At 41.1% G+C, this 20,063-nt stretch overlaps 1 protein-coding gene across 33 annotated transcripts in view; it reads right to left on the bottom strand.

Moving 5' to 3' along the window:
• The window catches only part of LOC307025604 (ankyrin-3-like), a 163,024-nt gene that overhangs the window by 12,205 nt on the left and 130,756 nt on the right, over positions 1-20,063 (bottom strand). For 18 of the 33 annotated variants that reach the window (XM_079660378.1, XM_079660389.1, XM_079660408.1 and 15 more), the window contains 12 exons: positions 19,341-19,552; positions 17,777-17,984; positions 17,226-17,322; positions 16,904-17,132; positions 16,259-16,384; positions 15,306-15,428; positions 14,778-14,804; positions 14,150-14,231; positions 6,667-12,921; positions 3,085-3,159; positions 1,078-1,209; positions 739-882 (listed from right to left, as the gene is read on the bottom strand). In XM_079660378.1, coding sequence (XP_079516504.1) covers positions 739-882; positions 1,078-1,209; positions 3,085-3,159; positions 6,667-12,921; positions 14,150-14,231; positions 14,778-14,804; positions 15,306-15,428; positions 16,259-16,384; positions 16,904-17,132; positions 17,226-17,322; positions 17,777-17,984; positions 19,341-19,552 — 7,710 coding nt within the window. The remainder of the gene's footprint in view (positions 1-738; positions 883-1,077; positions 1,210-3,084; positions 3,160-6,666; positions 12,922-14,149; positions 14,232-14,777; positions 14,805-15,305; positions 15,429-16,258; positions 16,385-16,903; positions 17,133-17,225; positions 17,323-17,776; positions 17,985-19,340; positions 19,553-20,063) is intronic. The other 15 variants (XM_079660402.1, XM_079660395.1, XM_079660385.1 and 12 more) reach the window with 6 other exon arrangements.

Here is a 20,063-nt window from a genome sequence, read left to right as displayed (position 1 = left end):
AAATGCCCCTCATTGGCTCTGTGAGATGAGCAGATACTGGTAGCTGCCACATTTAGTTTTCATTTAAGAGGATAGAGAGAAAGTTAGAAAGAGGGAAAGCCTTGCCATGCTGCTTAAAGCAAGCATGCTGTTATTAAAAATAGCTTGTAGTATTAATGTCTTGTATGTATTTTCTAATAGCATATGACAGAAATTGAAATCATGAACCAAGGCCGTCAACATTCTGACAAATGAGTTTCAACATAATTATCAACACATTCATCAGATGGGAACGAGACAGCGGTTCATTAGCTGCTTACATTTGCTTCATGATCATGCTTTTTAACCGTTTACAACATACATACTAAAAAGTCTCATGTACCTAAAATGGTACAGATTTTTAGCAATAATCACCCAAAAATCTATCACTTGCCATTAACGTTCCAATGACTGAGTGCTTAAGTTAAATGCACTGCCCAGTGTTGGAAAACTAACAAGCTGAGTGGGGTGACTAATCAATAAGGACAACTCTAATGCTATTACTACCTGATGGTCCATTTACTGATTTGCTCAATGAACCTGCTGGAGCATTAAGTATTTTCGGTTCAATTTTGATTAACTTCCATTGTTTGGTCAGGCCTGATTGGTTGTAGTATTATTTTTAAGTTGGACTATCTATCTGAGAGAGGAGGTGAAGAAGGGTGAAGGGATAGACTGAGAGATAGACTGATAGTTCAGCTAGGGTGGGCTACACTTTACCATCGGACTGATCCGGGAATACTGCGTTATCATCGGCAAAGCAGCGTGTGCCTGAAATGTTACCGTAGTCAAATATGGGCCCTTCCAGCAAAGTCACAATATCCAACCGATTGATCTTAGTCAGCACCGCAGTTAAAGCATCCGCTAGGGAGGAGAGAGACGGAGAAATAGCATTCACAGTCATGTTGTGATACTATAAAAAAGTAATATTGTCAGCTATATTGATTAATTGTTTTCATAAAGTAGCAACCAATATGTATTCTCATTTACGAGAAAAACTAGATATGACCTTGAATGGCAATAGCATTTTTCTGTGTCACACGAACAATCACTGCTTACTTGTGGCGTTTTTACCGTCCCTGTACACCCATTTCTTAAGGAGCATGAAGCTCTGTGCTGTCAGGGAGTTGGGGTTCTCCACTCTGATAAAGTTGATCTCATCCACAGAGAAATCCATCTCCCTGGCCAGCTCTGTAACAACACAAACACCAGAAATAAACATTTTTTTACGAGAAAGTCAAACCATGCAAATGCCATAATTTGTTGATCAATGGGTCGACATTACATGAATCTAATTTTCAATTCCGGCTCCTCGGATAGCCTTATTCCCGGAAATGATATCAGTTTTTCATTGACACATGCCACACCCTTTTACCAAGTTTGGCCAGTGGTTTTCAATAATTCTGCTGACTAACAAACTGACCAACCAAGCCAAGGTTATAAAAACGTCAGCACTGTCAATAAGGCACTGTGATTTAGTCACTATCTGACAGAATCACAAATCGACTTTGCAAAAGGGAGTGACAGTACGAAAATGACTCCACACATGCAGATAACTTAGAAAACAGAGAGTTATCTCATGACAAGCTGCAGACTGAAACATCACGTGTGAGGTAAACAAGTTGCTGCCAAAGGGATTTACACAGGGTTACGTGTGTAGCAATGCAGAAAGAGAGAAATGATATATAGCAAGAAAATATATATGGAGAGCAAGGCTTTCTAAATTATATTTCAGATATGCAGCAATTATAATTCCCCTTCCAACTGATCTGTTTTCATGTAACAAATAAACGTGATTGCTTATGAAACATAGGGGCTGGATATATTTTTATCGGATGAAAAAATATCAATACTTGTGTATACGTAAATATATTTATATTGCCAAACATTGTGCCAAAACCTAATGAAGGCTTCTCGCACAGACAAGCATAAGGGCTATAAATATTAAACTGTGAGAACATTATGTTCAGCAGATCGTTCACTGCTGCTCTGCAACAGGAACACACATTAAATATGGATTAGGTTCCACTCACTCAGTCACTGCATCGGACAGACAGTCACACAACTATTCCCACTCATACGCAGTACAGACGACGCCCATGTACACACGACTGCTGCGCGCATACACGGTGACGCCCACTCATCCACACACATGCAGGCAGGCGTGGGGCAGTGCTGCAGTGCAGGTGGTCAAGCTGGGACTACACTGCAGAGGCCACACCCTATATAGCTGCTCATCAACAAAATCATCCTACTATGGCTCTTACAGATTTCAACACAAAGATACATGAAATGGAAGGACATCAATTCATTGCTATAATATATTTTCCCTTGTAAAATGTGAAACGTAAAGAAAATGTATTAACTCACTTATTTGCTTGTGTGATGATGCTTAGTTTAAAAAATGCAGTCGAATTCAAACTGAGTTTAGACTATTTGTACTACTTTCATGCTCTAACGTGTTCTGACGATGATGTTTTTGACTCTAAATGCCACTGCAGTACTGCTCAGTTAAAACAGTTGTGAGCTATATGTCCACCAGATGGCAACACACACTATAAAACTGTTAGTGTGAGAGCTGTTCACAGTCCAGCTCATTCATTTTTTACATAGGTGGGTGTTCTTCAAAATTCACATGCTGGATATGCAAGACGGGTATCAATATCTAATCAGTGCATGTGCTGGATGAATATTTCAGTTGTTTGATGTTGTATCAATTAACTTAATACACATGGTATTCTATTCTTGCTTTAGAATAGAATAGAATTGGAGGGATGAAACCCTCTTTAATGGTCACACATGCAGAGCACACAGCACACACAGTGACATTTGTTCTCTGCTTTTAACCCATCCTAGTACCAGGAGTCTAGTACTAGGAGCAGTGGGCAGCTAGTGTACAGCACCCGGGGAGCAATGGGAGTGGGGGGGGAAGAGGGATGTCCAGTGCCTTGCTCAAGGGCACCCTACAGCTCCCAGTCCAAGCCCCTACTGACTGAGCCACTGCCGGCCTTAGTTCTGAGGTTGTTGAACATGAGGTGTGAAGAAGTGAGATGTGTGTAGACTCACCAGTCCAGCTGAGTCCGAGGTGGTCGGCTACTATTGCCATGCGAAGGTCTGTTCTCTCACAGGGACTCTGAGGGCCTGTGCAAGGAAGCATTGAAGGGCAGGACACAACAATTAACATGTTATATGATGTTGATAATCCCCCCCAAAACTAAATGTTGTTCTCAGTATGAGACACAAAAAATGACTACTCTAAAATGGCTACATAGAGGATCAATGATGAAAGAAAAAAGATTGGGATTGTGAACTGAAAGTTTGTCTGTTTCAAACTGAAGACATTAATGTTGTTTAATTATAAGATCTCCTAAATACATAGTTAATGAGTTTTTTTTGTTTTATGTGATATTCATATTAAACCCTTGTGTTGTTCACTGAACAAAAATAAAGACTAGCTTTAGCTCACCGTCCCAGGTTTCACCTCTAAGAGAGAAAAACAAAGTTTTTCTGGCCAGACTCCTCAATGTTTCAATTTGGATAATGGAGGCTAGGTGAAATAAAAAGCTTTTGGACATTGTTTTGGACACAATTCATTTTCTTACTGAAAATGATATGAGAAGATCGATACCACTCACTCTAATTTCAATACAAACTGGATCCAGAAAACTGTTAGCTTAGCATGAAGACTTAAAAGTGGGGGAAACAGCTAGCTGGCATTGCCCAGTACATCTAAAGCTCATTAGTTAACACATGATATTGAATGTGTTTAATCAATACAAAAACAAAATAGTAAAAAAATAAGCTGTGGTTTTTCATGGGGTTTGGTGTAGGATTAAGAGTATTTACCAAAAGTTTGAACTATTCCTTTACGTTTTACAATGGACACTTTATAGGGCTATTTGTTTTAATTATTTTTCTTTGAATTACTACCTCACAAAATATTAAGTATTGTACTGTAACAGTGGAGATTATCATACCATACTAACCAGAGTAGCTTTCATACTCTGCCTAACCAGGATATATCAAACACACTTCTTTTTGACTAGCTCTAGTAAAGAACATCACTGAGGCAATTAAGACAATAAGAGATAAGTTTAAAAGCATGAAGATCGGTGAGGCCAGAAAAGACATTTTCCCACTAAGATGTTTGACAACAAGTAGTATTAGTATGAGTAGTAAAGGTTTAAAGAGTTTTGAAACACATCACTGACAACAAACGATCTACCATCAGGCAACACTCCCTCACACTGATAAAAACAGTTCATGGCTTCAACTTGAAATCAAAAATAATCTAGCTGCACCAACTTTTTTTACCGACTGACTGCACTGTTGTGCAGCCGACAACTATTTAATTGGCAAGTTCAGCCGATGAATTGGTTTTACAGTGTTTTTAGAGAGCAAAAGTATCACAAAATGATTTCTACAAACCAGGCAAGCAGACCAAAACAAACACAAGGTCATATTTTCCCAGAAAATCTTTTTACATCTAGGGACCTAATTAATGTTGAGGGTGAATGTGAGCGGTGTGGTGTCATCATGTGGTGAGGTGCGAAGCTAACTTGATCTGTTGAGTGATATGAAAAGTTGTGTGTGAGAATGTGTGTGGCAGCCTATAGGACCCCACAGTAACAGAAAGGAGTACAAATTACTCTTAACGTAGCCCCTCAAGTGTACTTTCTTGCAAACCAATACTGACAACTAAAACGAGTTGGCTGATTTTGGAATTGTAGTTCTTGTGCATCGAAGACTTCCCTATAGTCTGATGTAAAGCTCCCATACCATGAGGTAATAAATCCACCATCCTATTACGTATTCAGACAGCCCTTACCCTAACCGCTTTAAATCATCATCAGTCAGGGAACCAGGGACAAATATTGAGTGTTGCTGATTCTGTCATCGAATCATAGCCTTTACCTCTTTGTCTAAATCAGACAGCACAGGACACAGATAACAAGAACGACAGGAAGAAGAAGTGACAGCTACACTTACAACGTCACAGCACAGGGCACCCACAACAGCTACATGCATCTCAGAGATCAAGATAGAAGTATAACAAGTGTTTAGAAAGAGTTTACAAACTAGTCTGGTTATCTGTGACAGGAGCCGTGATTGGTTGATCAACCTGATTCCCTTCCTCCTTCTGCTTTTGCTCCTTCCCAAGTGTCCGCCTACTCTTCCTCCTGCTCCTCCTCATCCTCCTCTCACTGCTGGCCTGCTCAACCTCAGCTCTCACATCTCTAGCAGATGTTGTTGATGTGGTGGTGCTGGTGGAGGTGGAGGTAGGGGTGCGTGAAGGGCGGGAACTTCTAGAAGCTCTAGATGGTTCTGACAAGGAAGTGTTCCTGGCAGTGCTGTGGCTGCAGCTCTCTTCGTCCTCAGTGGGCAGTGTTGTCCCGTCTAACTTTCTTTCAGCCTCCTTGGCAATTGTTTGGTCCAAATGTTTTCCTGCCTGGCTATTAACCAACCTCGTTTTAACTTTTTTTGAGAACACTGCACTGTTTTTTCTCCTTGTCTCATTTGTGCTACCTATACCAGCGGTTTTTACTGAACTGCATCTGTGTTCAGTACTCAATCTGCCTGTACTTGGTTGTTTATTACTCCTGTCTGTTTTAGGACTTCTATTACTAACCACAGATTGAGTTTGAACCTGCTTTTTCTCCTGGGACACAGAGGAGTTTTTCATGGATTTCATTACTGGAATTCTTGATTTAGGAATTACATTCTTAAAAGGGTCTAGTCTTTCCCTGAAATTATGAATTGAATGTTTTCTTACATGATCTTTTGCTACTTGTTGACTTTGACTGCATATTTTGTGGCTAGGCGCCCATAATGGTAATCTGGATTTGCATATCTTGCCTTTGACCTCTTTGGCTCCTTTGTTTGTTATTGCTATATTGGTATAATCCCTGCCCTCCCTGCTGTTTTCTAGCTGGCTGAAAGATGCTTCTATCCTGCTGACCTCCTGCAGAGTTGACCCTGAAGCAGACAACAAGTTAAACGCAATAATGCCGCCCACCTGAATGATGTCTGAATAGACACAATGGGAGTCAGGGATGTTTCTACTGGCTTTGTTGCTCCATGTTTGGGGATTGCTAATCTGTTGTGAGGGTGCAGAAGACGAATCTGCGCTTTGGTAATAAGTGTGATTTTTCCAATCCAAATGGTTGGAAGTACCTGAAGGAATTCTTTGATTAGTATAATAATCTGTGATGCCTGATGGTCTATTATTCAAATAGTTATCTGTCACGCCTGATGTATCAAAAGTAGGATCATCTGTATAGTTTGAGGTTACAGAATAATAACTATCTACAGTTGTCCCTGAGGTTGTGTCATTAGAGTGATCAAAGATGTTTGGTATCCTACAATTAGAACTGCTATTTGAAGCATTAGAAGGTTTATCAGTTGACACCTTGAATCCTGTTCTAAAGGTGGAGAATGTTGGCTCCATATTGGAAGTTGAGTCTCTGCATGTGGTGTAACTGGCAGTCGGATTTGATATTTCTAGCTGGACAGTAGTAGTCTGAATGGATATTTGAGGGATTAGTAAAATATTTGTGGGATCCTGAATATTAAAGTCCCCATGTTGCAAGGAAGAATCAACCTCTGAATCCCTAACCCTGTACCTGCCCGCCGAGTAGTAATGCTCACCAATCTGAAAAAACTGGAGCCTCTCCTCCACCATGTCCCTCTTGCTCATATCAATCGCACCACTGCGTGTCATCTCGAACATTTTCCCTTCATGGAAGGGGAATGGGTTTGGCTCGCTCGTCGGCGTACTATCGTCTGTTGGTGTTCGGGCTGGGGTAGAGTCTGGTGTTGTAGCCTGAGACTGGTCATCCACAGCCAGTCCAAAAGGCTTAGGCTCACCATTGCTTCCCTGTGTCCCTCCCATGTCAACAACTTCTTCTTCTCCACCTTTACTTGGCCAGGGGTCAAAGTCCAGCCCCTTTGTGGCAACAGTCTTAAAAGGAGAGTTAAACTCCTCTTCTAACTTATAACTGAAGTAAGTGTCTGAAAAGCCCTCCTTATCTGACTTCTTTTGTTCCTGACCGTTCACCCCATCCTTACTAACACCATCAGGTGACCCACCATTAGGGGGGGAATCATTTTTGAATGTGTCCTTTTGACATTCCTCTGGGGTTTTCTCCTCTTCAATAACTTCCAGTTTGGTTGGAGGAAAAGAACGGTCTGTGGACCTAAATGTGTCTGTTGCCCAGACGTCTCTCCGACTGTCTGGAAGGCCAAACAGACGTAAATCTGCCTGCTCACACAGTCCATCATCCTCATCTTGAAGTTCATATCCATCCAGGGAATCTATCTCTGTCGCATCTGTGTCATGAGAAAATTCTGCAGTTGTGGCTATAGAACAGTCTGTGATTGACTGGTCATTTCCATTTTGTTCATAGTCATATTCCTCTCCTTTGCCATTAGAGCCTTTACAACCATTGGAACCATTAGAGCCATTTGTCCCACCATTAGGTTCCTTGTTGTTTCCGTTTTTATCATTTTTTGGGGGTATTGAGGCCTTTTCTTTCTCTTTCCTCTTCTCCTCATCCTCAGCACCTTTGAAACTAAGTTTCTTACAAGGAATTGGTTGAAAGATTGACCCATCATCATCTTCCTCTTTATCATTTGATTGACTGTCATCTTCACCTCGGGACACAGGCGAAGGAGGTTGGATACGTATCATTGGCTCTGTTAGCAAATGTTTGTCATGTTCTTCCTGTAAGTTCACCTCCATCATTTCTGTCTCAGTATCTGAAGAGGCACATGAACCCTTCCTTTCTCCGTCTGACTTTTCTGAAGAAGAGTCCAGAGGAGGAGGGGGAGGGAACTCAATATAAGCAATACCTTTGTCTTTTGAGACCTCTTGATGCTCATGCTCTGTCATTCGATCATACTTGCCATTGGCTTCCGTTTCTTGCCGGTTGGAATTATCAACTACTTCCTGCTGGTTATCATTATCTTTTGATTCTTGCTCATTAGCATTTGCAAGGTCTGCTTGGATGCTGTGATCACTAGTTTTGCTTTCTTGTAGGGCCTCTTTAAAAGAGAAAACAACTTTGCTTTGGTTATCTTCCTCTGATTCTTCAGATACCTCCATGATAGGACTGGGTTGTCCTAGCATGAATCCCATAAAGCCATCAGGGCTCTTGGTCGTGAGATCATAGCTGACTTCCTCAGAGCTGGGGGTCTCTGGTGTAAGGGGGCTTTTCCCTGAGCTATCTATGAAAGATACCTGTTCTAGTGTATCATCGTCAGGGCTTATGGGGCTGAGGGCCAAATTAGATATCTGCTTGACTGTGTAAAGAGCCCCCTTGGCTTCCCTCTCTGCCTGCCTTCCGACCTGGACACTGGCATAAACAGGTAATGTTTTGATTCCTTTAAAATTATCTTTGGTTGTTGTAGCAACGGGAGGGGTTACGACTTTCTCCAGTGTGTTTCTAGGGCTTGAAAGGTTATTCGAGTTGGAGTCTCTGGGTGCATTATCTAAAATTTCAAAAGTCCGATTTTCATCGGTTTTTATTGGGGTTGTCACAGGGCTTGTCTGTATTTTGCTTTTAGATAATGTAGGTATCTGTGAAGGTTTTGTCTGTTTCTTTGTGAGGTCATTATCCAAAGTAGAAGGCAATCTTACAGGAATTTGGGATTCTGTCTTTTTCCTAAGGTTTTTATTCAGTATTTCTTCTGTGTCTTTTCTTAAAATCTCAGCTATCGCTTCTTTGGAAGCAGACTCAGTTTTTGTGACTTGTTGACACTTTGTAGCATCACCATTTTTCTCTAATAGTTTGGTATTATTATGGACAACAGCTGCCTGGACCTTTTGACTTTTATTGCTTTCTTTAATGTCCCGAGTAACAGCGGAAGATATATCTTTACCTTGAGTAGTTGCTTTTTGACTCTCAGTTTCACAAATGTGTCTTTGCAACGGGGGCTCTGCAATATTTTTATTTGGTGACTTGTCTCTTGTTTGTTTTGGGGGTTTAGAAGTTGGCGATTTTAAAACAGCTTTACTGTCTGTGGCAGCACATGTGTCCTTCTCTATATCCATTGCTGGGGTTACTTCTTCTAAAGTTTCACATACTTTTGAAGTTGTCCCTCCACTAAAAAATTGATAAACAGGAAGTTTGCTATCCTGTAGTTTCTTTACTGATGGTTTTGGCTGCACCGGGGGAGGGACTTTGGTTGGACTAGACTGAGTTTGTTTCTGAGCTTCAGATTCAAACTTCATCCTCACAGCACTGACTTTGGATGTTGATTTTACATTAGAGGGAGAAGAGGGTGCAGACTCACTGGTTTTTGTTTGTTGTTTAATTTTATCCTCACTGCTATGAGGGAGTCTGCTTTTCTGGGGACTGCTTGGTAAGCTAGAACTTTGATTTTCTGTTGTAGTGGTACGGTCAAACATTTTCCCAACAGAAGGCTCTTTAAGTTTGCTTTTATTGAAGCCCTCCTCTGCTTTAGGTTTCTGTAGTGTTTTCTCAGGGCTGCAAGCTGAGCTAGCCCATGACCTGGGTTCCTTTGGCTCTCGTCTAACAGGCTTTTTCTCAGGAGACTGCAATTCATCATTGAGCTTTTCTGTTTTGTCACGGAAAAACTGTGATACCTCACTAAGTTTTTCTTCAGCTTCCTTTACAGTTTGATCCACCCTATCCTCATAAAGAAGCTTATCCCTGCTCCTGTCATGTTTGTCCTCTGTAAATCGCATCCAAACAGCATGTTTGGGGCTGCCCTGCTCTGTGGAGTAATGAAGCACTGTCACCTTATCAAACTGAGATGGTTCATCCCGCTGCACAAATTGACCCGACATTGGGGACCCATCTTTTGAAGACTTAGAAGCAAACTCTCTTTTTGGGCTTCCATGTTGCTGACTCTCAGCACCACGGCTACAACTCTCCTCAGAAACTTGGTGGCGTTTTTTGTCAGTCACTATTGCTGAATCCTCTGTGTCAGAGTGAGACAGTGAGGATGTTTCAAGTTTCTCTGAGTGGAGCATTTTCTCAGCAAACCTATATGACTCGCCTCTGATTTCTGATAGTTCATCATCACAGTATTCTATGGAGTTCTGGCTCAATAGTTTTAGGGCTTTATAAGAATCATCTGCTATCAACTGGGCAGAATTTGGGCGACTGTCCTCCTCCTGTGACACTGGGGTGTTGACGCGAGATGTATCTAGAAAGGAGGGCAGGGATTCCTCAACAGTAAGTTCCTCCTCTTCCTGTTGGGCTTCATAGTCATCCGTTAGTTCCTTAATCCCATGGTCACCTTTGTAGACATAAAGCTCAGGGTGTTTCTTGGATTCCCTGATAATAACCTCAGTCGGTTCTGCTATGCTGTGGCCCTTTTCAATATGAACCTCAATTATCCTTTCGACTTTAGGTTTAGATTTAATATCTCTGTCAAGAAACCTAGGAGTCAGCTCATCACCTTTGACTGAATCCTGGCTAGCCTGGTGTTCAAAAAGGCCTGCCAGATCTTTAGATGGGTCCCTACCTGACTGGAAGGCTTTCATGATATCTCTAACTGACATACCTTCTTCTATCATCTCTGCACAATCAGTCAGTTGGGGCTTATGATAGACCATTCTAGTAGTAGTAGTAATATGAGTTTCCTCTTTAAGACACACACTGGTGTTTTCTTCCGGTATTTTCATTTGGAAGGCTTTCATGGGGCTCATTGAAGCTGCATCTGGCTCGATAGAGGGGAAAGCACATGCAGCTTCCTCAATGATTATAGGCCCACAAGGATCATCAAGTTGTTCAAAGCCCCTCATATGGACCGCTTCAGTCCAGCTTTCAGTAACAGAGGGAGGAATGGGCAAATCTGTGAATAAAGGCTTTGGTCCTGTACTCTCTGCACTCTGAGGAGCAGAGGGTGTCTTTTCACTCCTGGTCTCGAACCCGCTGTCTGACAGGGGACTCTTATCCAGCTCGTGAGAGAGGTCCTCTGGGGACTCCAAGATAGTGTCACTCCCTTGATATGATGACTCAGAAAGTTTACTTAGGTCCTTCTCTGATGGAGACCTGAGCATGCCTGAGACAGGCGGAGGCATTTTGAGTTTGTGCTCTTGTATTGACATTGATGGTTTAAGAACACGTTTCTGTTTTTCTTCCCCTTCCCTTTTTGCCTCCTCCTCGTGCCTACTTTTCAACTCTGCCATTCTTGAAAGAGAGCTGGCGCCAATATCATTTGTTAAATAATCTACTACTTTACTCAACTGTAAGTCTTTGCTTGAAATGGACTGCGGCTTCAGCAGGAGAGTGTTTTCCTCAAAAGGAGGGTAATTGTCTGAGAGGGCACAACTTTGCGCCTCCTCAATTTCATCTTTGGAAAATTCTTCCCATTCATCCTCAGATGCTCTGTCTTTACCTGCATTAACCCTACTCTCAGTCTTGATATCTTTCTGTAATAGCCTACAGACCTTAACTAAGTCTTCTTTAACTTTCTCCACTAGCGTGAATGGCTCCTCATCCTCTAACTTGGTTTCTTTAGGAGTGCCAGTTTGAGATGTTTGAACTGTTTTAGCTGCAGTCTGTGTGTCAATCTGTAGGATAGCCGTCATTCTGATCAGATCCTCTTTCATGTCTGCTACATCTTTTAGTATTTCCTGGTTGGAAGTTCCCGTTGGGTGGATGATGGGTGGCGTGATAAACGGAGGGGATTTAAGTTGGGACTTTATTTTTGATCCAGTAACACAGGAAGAGAAAGAGGAAGAAAATGAAGATGAGGCACGGGAAGAATCAGGCAGTGCCATTTTGAGAGAACCCGGGCCTGGTTTGACAGGGGTCTCTGGAATGACTAACGAAAACACTGGGACAGTTAGTGTGTTAGAAGAAACTGCCAAACTGGAGGAGGCGGCAACAGATCTCAAAGAACCATAAGCAGAGCTTGCTGCTGCAGACCTGCGTGAGGTGGACAACGATCTAATAGTGCCATAGCCTGACACAGAACAAGAGTCTATAGCTTCATTTATGGCTGCGCTAACACCAGAGGTTGCTGCTTGGGTGGTGGCCTCTATTCTCTCCTGAAGGCTGCTACTTCTTTCCGAGAGATTACGAGACGAAGGGGAGGATGGTGTGGAGGAAGAAGATGGATATTTAATTGGAGAGACTGATCCATTCATCGTGGACAATTCTGAGGAAGCTATGGTTGTCTGTCCAGTTGAGGAGAGTGATGAGAGGGAGGTTCTTCCTCCTCTCGATGCAAGTGTTGAATCTACAGAGGTTTTTAACGAGGACAGGCCTGACATGCTTTTAACAGAGGAATCTGTCACAATTGTGGACCCAAGGGCAGTTTTAAAAGGCAAATTAGAATTGTACAAGTTGTAGGACTTTGGCGATGCTTGAGCAGTAAGAGAAGCTGATGACCTCTCTGGTACAGAACCATTTGGTATGGAGTGAAGTGGGGAAGTCCTTGATGTGTATGCTGAAGCAAGGTTTTTGATAGATGCTGGGTCTGTGGCAAGTTTACATGGGCTTCCAGAAGACACAAAGCTGGCAGACCCCTGTACAGGGTACTGACCCAGCTGGACAACAGTTTTAATAGGTGAAGGCATAGTCCTGTAAGACCTGATGGGGGATGAGAACACATTGTCATCAACAGGTTTAACTTGAGTAGGTGGTGGTGGTGGTGGAGCTCCCAGGGTAGTTCTGATTGTTGCAGCGCATGCACGTGAAGGGGAAGAGAGGGGCCAGGAGGTTTTCAATGGAGAAGCAGCTGGTGAGCTTGCCGGGGAATCGGTACATGTGAGGGAACCCCCCACTCCGACTGGCCTTGTTTGGCCAGGGACGGTAATAGGAGCAGTCGACCATGATGGGTAATGTCTGGTTGGAAAGACAGGTTTGTGAGGGTAACCAGCAGGCAGTGTTCTTGCTGTTGTGCTCCGCTGCTCAACGGCCGTTTCTTCAGGTGAATTTATAAATAAAGATAAAGAAGGAATGGAAAAAAATAATAACAAAAATGTGGAGTTATAAAGGTAACATAAAATGATGTTGGGGAAGGAAAAGAAAGAAAAGATGTGTAAGAAGAAGAGATCAGAGGAGGAATATTTGGTCAGTGACGCAGTCCTGGTATCAAGGAAGGAAAAATTGCAGTTTTATGATGTGCTGATATTTGAGTATTGATTGAAGGTGGAGTTATGAAAAGAAACGGTTGTGTTTCCGTGTGAATTCAGGATTAGTACATGACTCAAACAGCGAAAACAACATAATGAATAAACGCAACAAAACATAAACAGCAGCAAAATAAAATCCCAAAGACAATGGCTTGGACTGACAATTGAGAACATAAAAATGGTAAGACAAATGCACCAGGATCAACATAAAAACAACTTCTCTCTTTGGACATCTGATGTTCTGAACATCAGCCCATGGGTTCTGGCTCTAATTTCAATCCGCTTCTTAAAGTGCCTTTTATCTGTTTGGTTCAAACGTTGAATGAAAGGTTTTAAAAGACAATTTAGACATTATGGTACAACATAGCCAATGGCTCCAGAAGTTTCAATTGTTCTATAATCAAACAACAAAACATATGACAAAATGGGTTTTCCAAGACCTAGGTGTTGGCCCATTTTGTTATGCAAGATTGATAAGAACCGGTGATAAGAACAAAGTGTGAAAAACTGGAAGAGACACCCAAAAGAAAGCCAAACTCAAGACCTCCTATCATGCATGTGTATCCCACAAAAAGCTGCTACATCACCACAAAGCCAAATGAACTCAGAGGGGACAAATGAAGAATAAATACAATTTTACTTTGACTGCCTCTCAAATGCCAACGACATTGTGATGGTAAGTCAAAGAAAATGTTTGATGTTGCTGGATTGGGACTTCTAAAACTCAGCAGTGGAAGGCAACCAAACAAACCCAGAAGAAATACAACTCACAATGTGGGCAAGCACAGCACAAAACCAACTCATTGACTCATGCAAACATATGTACCATGTTGTAAACAGGCATGTGAACAGTGCATGTTATGTGGGATGAGAGATATGCATTTATAACATTAGGTAAGTCAAATCGGTCACGCATTTTACATTTGAATTAAAATTGTTAATAGACGATCTTATCCACGAAAATTGGCATAATTAAATTCATCAAAGGTGTTTGTTAGTAAATATGTCAAAACTCACTCAGTGCAGGCTCGGCCAGATAGCTGTAGCGCTTACGTAAGGCTAGGGATGCAAAGGTATGACGTCGCTCTGGCTTTTCAGTCTGCAACGATAGCAAACAACACAAACACCTATTAGTTTAGGTCACCCTACATTATACGGTGCGGCCAAATGACAAACATTTGGACCTTATCAATGTCAAATTAAAGCTAACCCATTGGTCTGCATTTTTTTTGTATTAACATACAAATGTTTAGTACGCATATTCCAACTCAAAAAAATGGTCACTATGCCAAGATAGCCAATTTAGCTTAAGTTAGTCATGATAACCCTACAAACTCTAAATGATAAGTACTTAAAAGTGCAACATTATTTTGGTAACGTTACTAAAGGTTAAAAAGGACAATATAAGTAAATCTAAACTCCAAACTTACTTGTATTACATACTGTAAAGCGGAAGGAATAAAGATTGGACATAACACAAGTCGTTTTACGATATTTCATGCAAACCCTAGCAGCTAAAGGTTGCTTTAAACAAGGAAACTTGTATTGTTCCTTGTAGAAGCGAAAAATAATAAGGCTATGATGAAGCAGGGCCGCTATAGATCTAGCGCAGAGGACAGCAAATGGTGGGGAGGGTGTGGTTTACCTCGTCCTCTGCATCTGACTCCATTTCCTGGTTCCCAAGATGCATTGCAGAAACAGGGGGAGTAACATAATGGAAAAGCAGGGGAAAAGAAACATCAGGGCGTGAAAAAGGAGTGATTGACAGAAGCTCAGAAGAGAAGCAAATTTAGCAAACTCAGCAAACCAAAACCAAAAAACACAGACTTGACAACACCAAACAAATAAAGTGCCAACACTCAGCAGCAAAAGCAGCAAATGAAGTCAAGCCACAAAAAGCCAGCCCGATAATAAAAAAAAAGCCCTTTTGCACAAAGCGCTCAGCCAAAAGCATGTCGTCCAAATCAAAAGATACGTAGGGACGACATGAAACAGCCAATGAAAATAATCCACTGCATAAATAACTGATTTACATAGAGAGAAGCTTTAAACAGATAAAAGACACAGGCGGTGGTTTGGCCTTCATCTATCTGTTTAATGGGGCCAAAGTACCCTAACCACGAGTATGGTCATGGAGGTGAAAACAGAAAATGGTGAGTTCAGGTTACCTTACCTTTTTCACTGCTGGCAGTGTGATGTTCAGGTTGCAAACGGCAGTTTGTGGAAGGCCTTTTATGGTCTTACACTCTTTGAGGAACGTAAGACGACCGCAGGGTTCCTGGCTGGGGTCTCTCACCTGAGGAGAGAACATTGCTTCTTTATGTACCTTGTTCCTATTTTAAAGGTGGCACTGCGGACGTGCTTCAGTGTGTAAACCCTACACCCTAGAACATTCATTCTACCACACAAAAGTGCATACTTTATTTTTAATGTTGTATTTTTTGTGTTTTTTACCAAATACTACTGCTTATTGCACTACTGCCCGGATGATAAACTGCACTTCATTGTGTCAGGTGTGCAATTACAACTACGGTGAATCTATGTACAAAATCTCAATTTGATAAAGTTCCAAAATGCCACACAAAGCACATTCAATTTCTGTATTTTCTCTTGTTTTTTACATTTTATCTACTGACATGTTTTGCTAAATGGACATTTGTGGAAATATGACTAAAGGAATATATTTGTAAGTAATGTTATACACATTGAAACCTGCTTCTGTAATTTCAATCAGTGGTGTTCTAGTTCACATACAGCAAGAATAGTTTTTACCCAAATGTTGCAAGGGGATTGATTATGGAGAACATGAGGTTAACGAGTCATTCAATGAACCGTTTATCAGGGGCAAAGGGAACTAAGTTACTATACCCCGTGGACCTTTGTTTATTGTATTAAAAGCTAGTGTGAGAAGGAGTAATGCATCATTAGAGAATGGAGCTAAAACAATCATGGTATTTTATCACCATCAAAGTTGTTTCTGCTCCTGCTTTCTCATTTATTAAGTCTTATTTCTTGTGACATCTTAGGTATACTTCTTAGTAACTTCAAACGTTTTTGGCATGTTGATTTATAGATGTCCCAACTCCAGCCTGAGAAGGTTGCTGGTAAAGAGTGTAAATGCAGTACCTTGACACAGAAGGGCAGACGGTTCTCCTTGAAGGCGTAAAAGTTAAGAACTAACTGCTGACCACCTTTAGTCAGAGGAGCCACGTTTCCATAGCAGTCCACATAAATGGGCCTGCCTTCCAGAACCTGAGAGAGAACATTATAGGTAAGAACGTCTTATCATGTGCAAAAGAAAAGTGGATCACTCTTTGAGAATTCCTTATAAGGTTTCAAAGTAGCCCTAAGTTATAGGACTGTTCTCGGGCCACTTTGACTCTAAGCCTTACACTCCTTTCTGTTGCCTTTATAGTTATGCTAGTTATTTATCTTAGAAAAAATCTTAGAAAAAACAGTTTTACATTTTGTTTTAAATGTTTTAAATGAAAACATATTCACAAATGAAACTGTAGCTGTATAAATAACATGAATTTGTAGAACTAAATAATTAATTATCAAGGTATTTGGCAATTGCTTTATATCTGGTGTTTAACCTGACAGAACAAATATCCTAATTGAAGGCATTAAAATACATACAAGAAGTGATAATAACTTGTTCACACAGGGAAAATCATTTGCATACATTTTACATAAAATAATGTAGTAATCACTAAAATCATTTTATTAAAGGGTTAAAATAATTTATAATACCATCATTTCTGTATTTACCTCTATGTCCTTGCTCCTGGCCACCTCCTCAAAGTTCTCCTGCTGCTCCAGGGTCTTATCCACCTTGTCGTCTGTCATACAGAAGCACCTCAGTCTGGACTCCATTGGGTCGTTGGTCTTAGCAAACACCACAAACTTGGCCATGTAGGGCACGCAGATGAGCTCCCTGTATAGCTGCATGGCCAAGCCCACCGTCTCTGGGATCTGGTGGCAGTCAGCTAACCAGAACCTGCACAGATGGAAAATAAAATGATTTTAGACACAGATGTTAATACAACAGATGGAAAAGAGTAAAACCGTGAGCATGTAGTCAGTGTCTCACCTTGCAGAAACATTAGTGGTGAAGGAGACGCAGTCATTGACGAAAGTGAGAGGAGTGGTGCCAGTGATGTCTTCCCACTGTGCAGGGGACGTACCACCTGGAAGATAAATAGAAAGAGTTTGATTCATTTTTCGTCATCATTATTCTTTTGACAAGCTATTTTCTAGTTAAGTTAAGATGTAACAGTTTTTATTGTATGTGCCGTTGCAGTTCAAAGTAGGAAAGACTGCAAATAAAACAACATGTAAAGAACAAAAGTAATCGATAAGTTGCAAAAAGAAATGTAGACCATGCAAGAACTATTAACAGGTTTACAGTCAGTGTAAACAAATTTAATTAAAATAAAGGTCCCCTCCAGACATTTACATTTGTATTAAACTTATTCAGCTATGCATTATTATTGTAAATGTATGTCAAATTTAGTTTTCCTATTTAACAAATTAAATGAGTAAAGACAGGCCACAATATCCCAAAAAAATGTAAAATCACAAATTCAATTAAAAAATCAATGGTCCTCACAAAGACAGCCGTACAAGTACTATCACACCCACCTGTGATGCTGCAGAGAAGGCGGAGACATGGCGTACAGTCTCCTTTGTAGCCGTTGGTAAGCCCCTCCCCTGAAAGAGGCGGGACTGGGATTGTCATGGTGATGGGTTTGTGGAACTTCCTTCTTCTGGGCTCCACGGTAACGATGGGGCTGAAGGTTGCCCGGTTACCGAGGATTTTCTTCACAGTGTCGTCGGGTGCCGGCTGGGCCTGGGAGAGAGGGGATTAAGTAATGTGTGTTTAATGTTTGTTTGTTTAAAGCTTCTGAGTGAAAGACAAACTGATATAGGTATTTTTTACTTATTTAAGACTAAAATGCCCAGAATTTAAGCTAACTTAAACTATATATAAAACAAAAACACTGATTAAAACTAACAAGGACAATTGACACTGGACTTAGAGAAAAAATGTAAACTAATCCAAAGACTGTTATTTTGTATATATTGTTGTGTTTTATCTTAATGTGTGCATATGGGTACACATATGCACACATTAACATGTGTATGTTGATTGTATATATAGAGAAAGGGTTCCCAAAGTGTGAGGCGCGCCTCCCCTGGGGGGCGCCAGAGAGCTTCAAGGGAGGCGCAGCCGCCAAAAAGAAGAAGAAGTGAAATGTAGTTAACTTCAGCTAAATGTATGCGAGCGGCAAAATATGGATAGATTTTTAGTGAAGTTACCTAAAGTGAGAGAGGAGACAGCGTCTGTCAGAAAACGGATGAAGTATGAAAATGATTATTTGAAGCTAGGATTTTCATGGACCGGTCCTGATGACACTCCACTGCTACAGTGTGTTATCTGCAACGAGGTACTAGCTAATGACAGTATGAGACCATGTAAACTCCGGCGTCATATTGAGATGAAACACCCATGTTTGGTGACCAAGCCACAGGAGTTTTTTGACCGGAAGCTCAAGGAATTGCAGTCACAGAAAAATGTCATTGACACATTTAGCACTGTGAATACAAAGGCAATCGAAGCATCATTCCGAGAGGCGTTAAGGATAGCTAATGCAGGTAAACCTCACAACATTGGTGAAACGTTACTCCTCCCTGCTGCTAAAGACATCTCCGTCGAACCTATTCTCTCCGAGTGCAACGTATGAGGAAGCTGCCATCCTTAACCTGTCCTCAACATGTTTAAAACATAAAGATAAAGAGGTTTAAAAAAGCTATTGTTTAATGTTTTAAGGAGGTGACGCTCAGCCAATCAAAAAAGAGAAAGGTAGCGAAAAAAGAGCATTTTATGACATTTTCTCTTACTGGACCTCTTTGAAATGCAATTGAATACCCCTGCATTATAGCAACAACAACAATAACAATAATAATAATAATAGCAATAATAATTGGGAGGGGGGGCACGGCTGTGATTATGTTCTCTGAGGGGAGGCTCACCTTCCCACACTTTGGGAACCCCTGATATAGAGGATATACATATTTATACATATGTATTTGTATATTTGTATTATTGTATTTTAGTATTCAAGATAGTTGGAAACGTTATTTCGATCTCTCTGTCTGTACAAACCCACAGACAAATTTACATTAAAGTTGAATTTGAACTCACCTGCAGTCCAACTTTTATCTTCTTGGTTAGCGCCCCCTCAGGGAAGGAAGCTTGAACCAATGGGACGCTGCGGCTGCACAGAGTTCCGCCCTCTGGTCCCATCTGATTGGTCTCCTGCCGGATTCGAGACACAACAGCAAAGTACTGTGGGAAGTCCTTGGTGATGATGCGGCAGATTCTCTTCCTCTCCAGCTCCTCAGGACTGTCCAGCTCTACAGGGAAGCAAAATACACAGTTTACAATATATAACATGTGAAATATAAATAATTTATTTTCCCAACCTGCAAAACAGCTCAGTTTGTAGTACTTCTAGAATCAGACATGAGTCTGAATCTTTCTAACCTCCTTAAATAAGGTTGGTCTTGTTTTACATTTGATTGTCAGTCAGCAGGATTAGAGGGAATCTACTTGTTGTCATGCATCTTGGTCTACTCTCTCCAAGTAACTTACTTTAATTACATTGTCTTGTCAATCAATCAATGTTTATTTATATAGCCCAATATCACAAATGTTACATTTGCCTCAGTGCTTGTGATTACATAACTTGCATCCTTTTAAACACAGTACATAGTAGGTAGGTACAGAGACTCTGGCTAATATCTCTACAAACAAAAACTAATGCTCTCAGAATAATTGATATCGTTCTGTGATGCCATATCTACGGTGGCCAGCAGGTGCAAACGCGGAACAACGGCCAAAAACACATACATTAGCAGGAAACAG

The sequence above is a fragment of the Notothenia rossii genome (genome assembly GCF_949606895.1).
Source record: "Notothenia rossii genome assembly, chromosome: 11".
NCBI lineage: Eukaryota > Metazoa > Chordata > Actinopteri > Perciformes > Nototheniidae > Notothenia > Notothenia rossii.
Note: the sequence above shows the minus strand (reverse complement) of the source record. Positions and strands in the feature narration are given on the sequence as shown.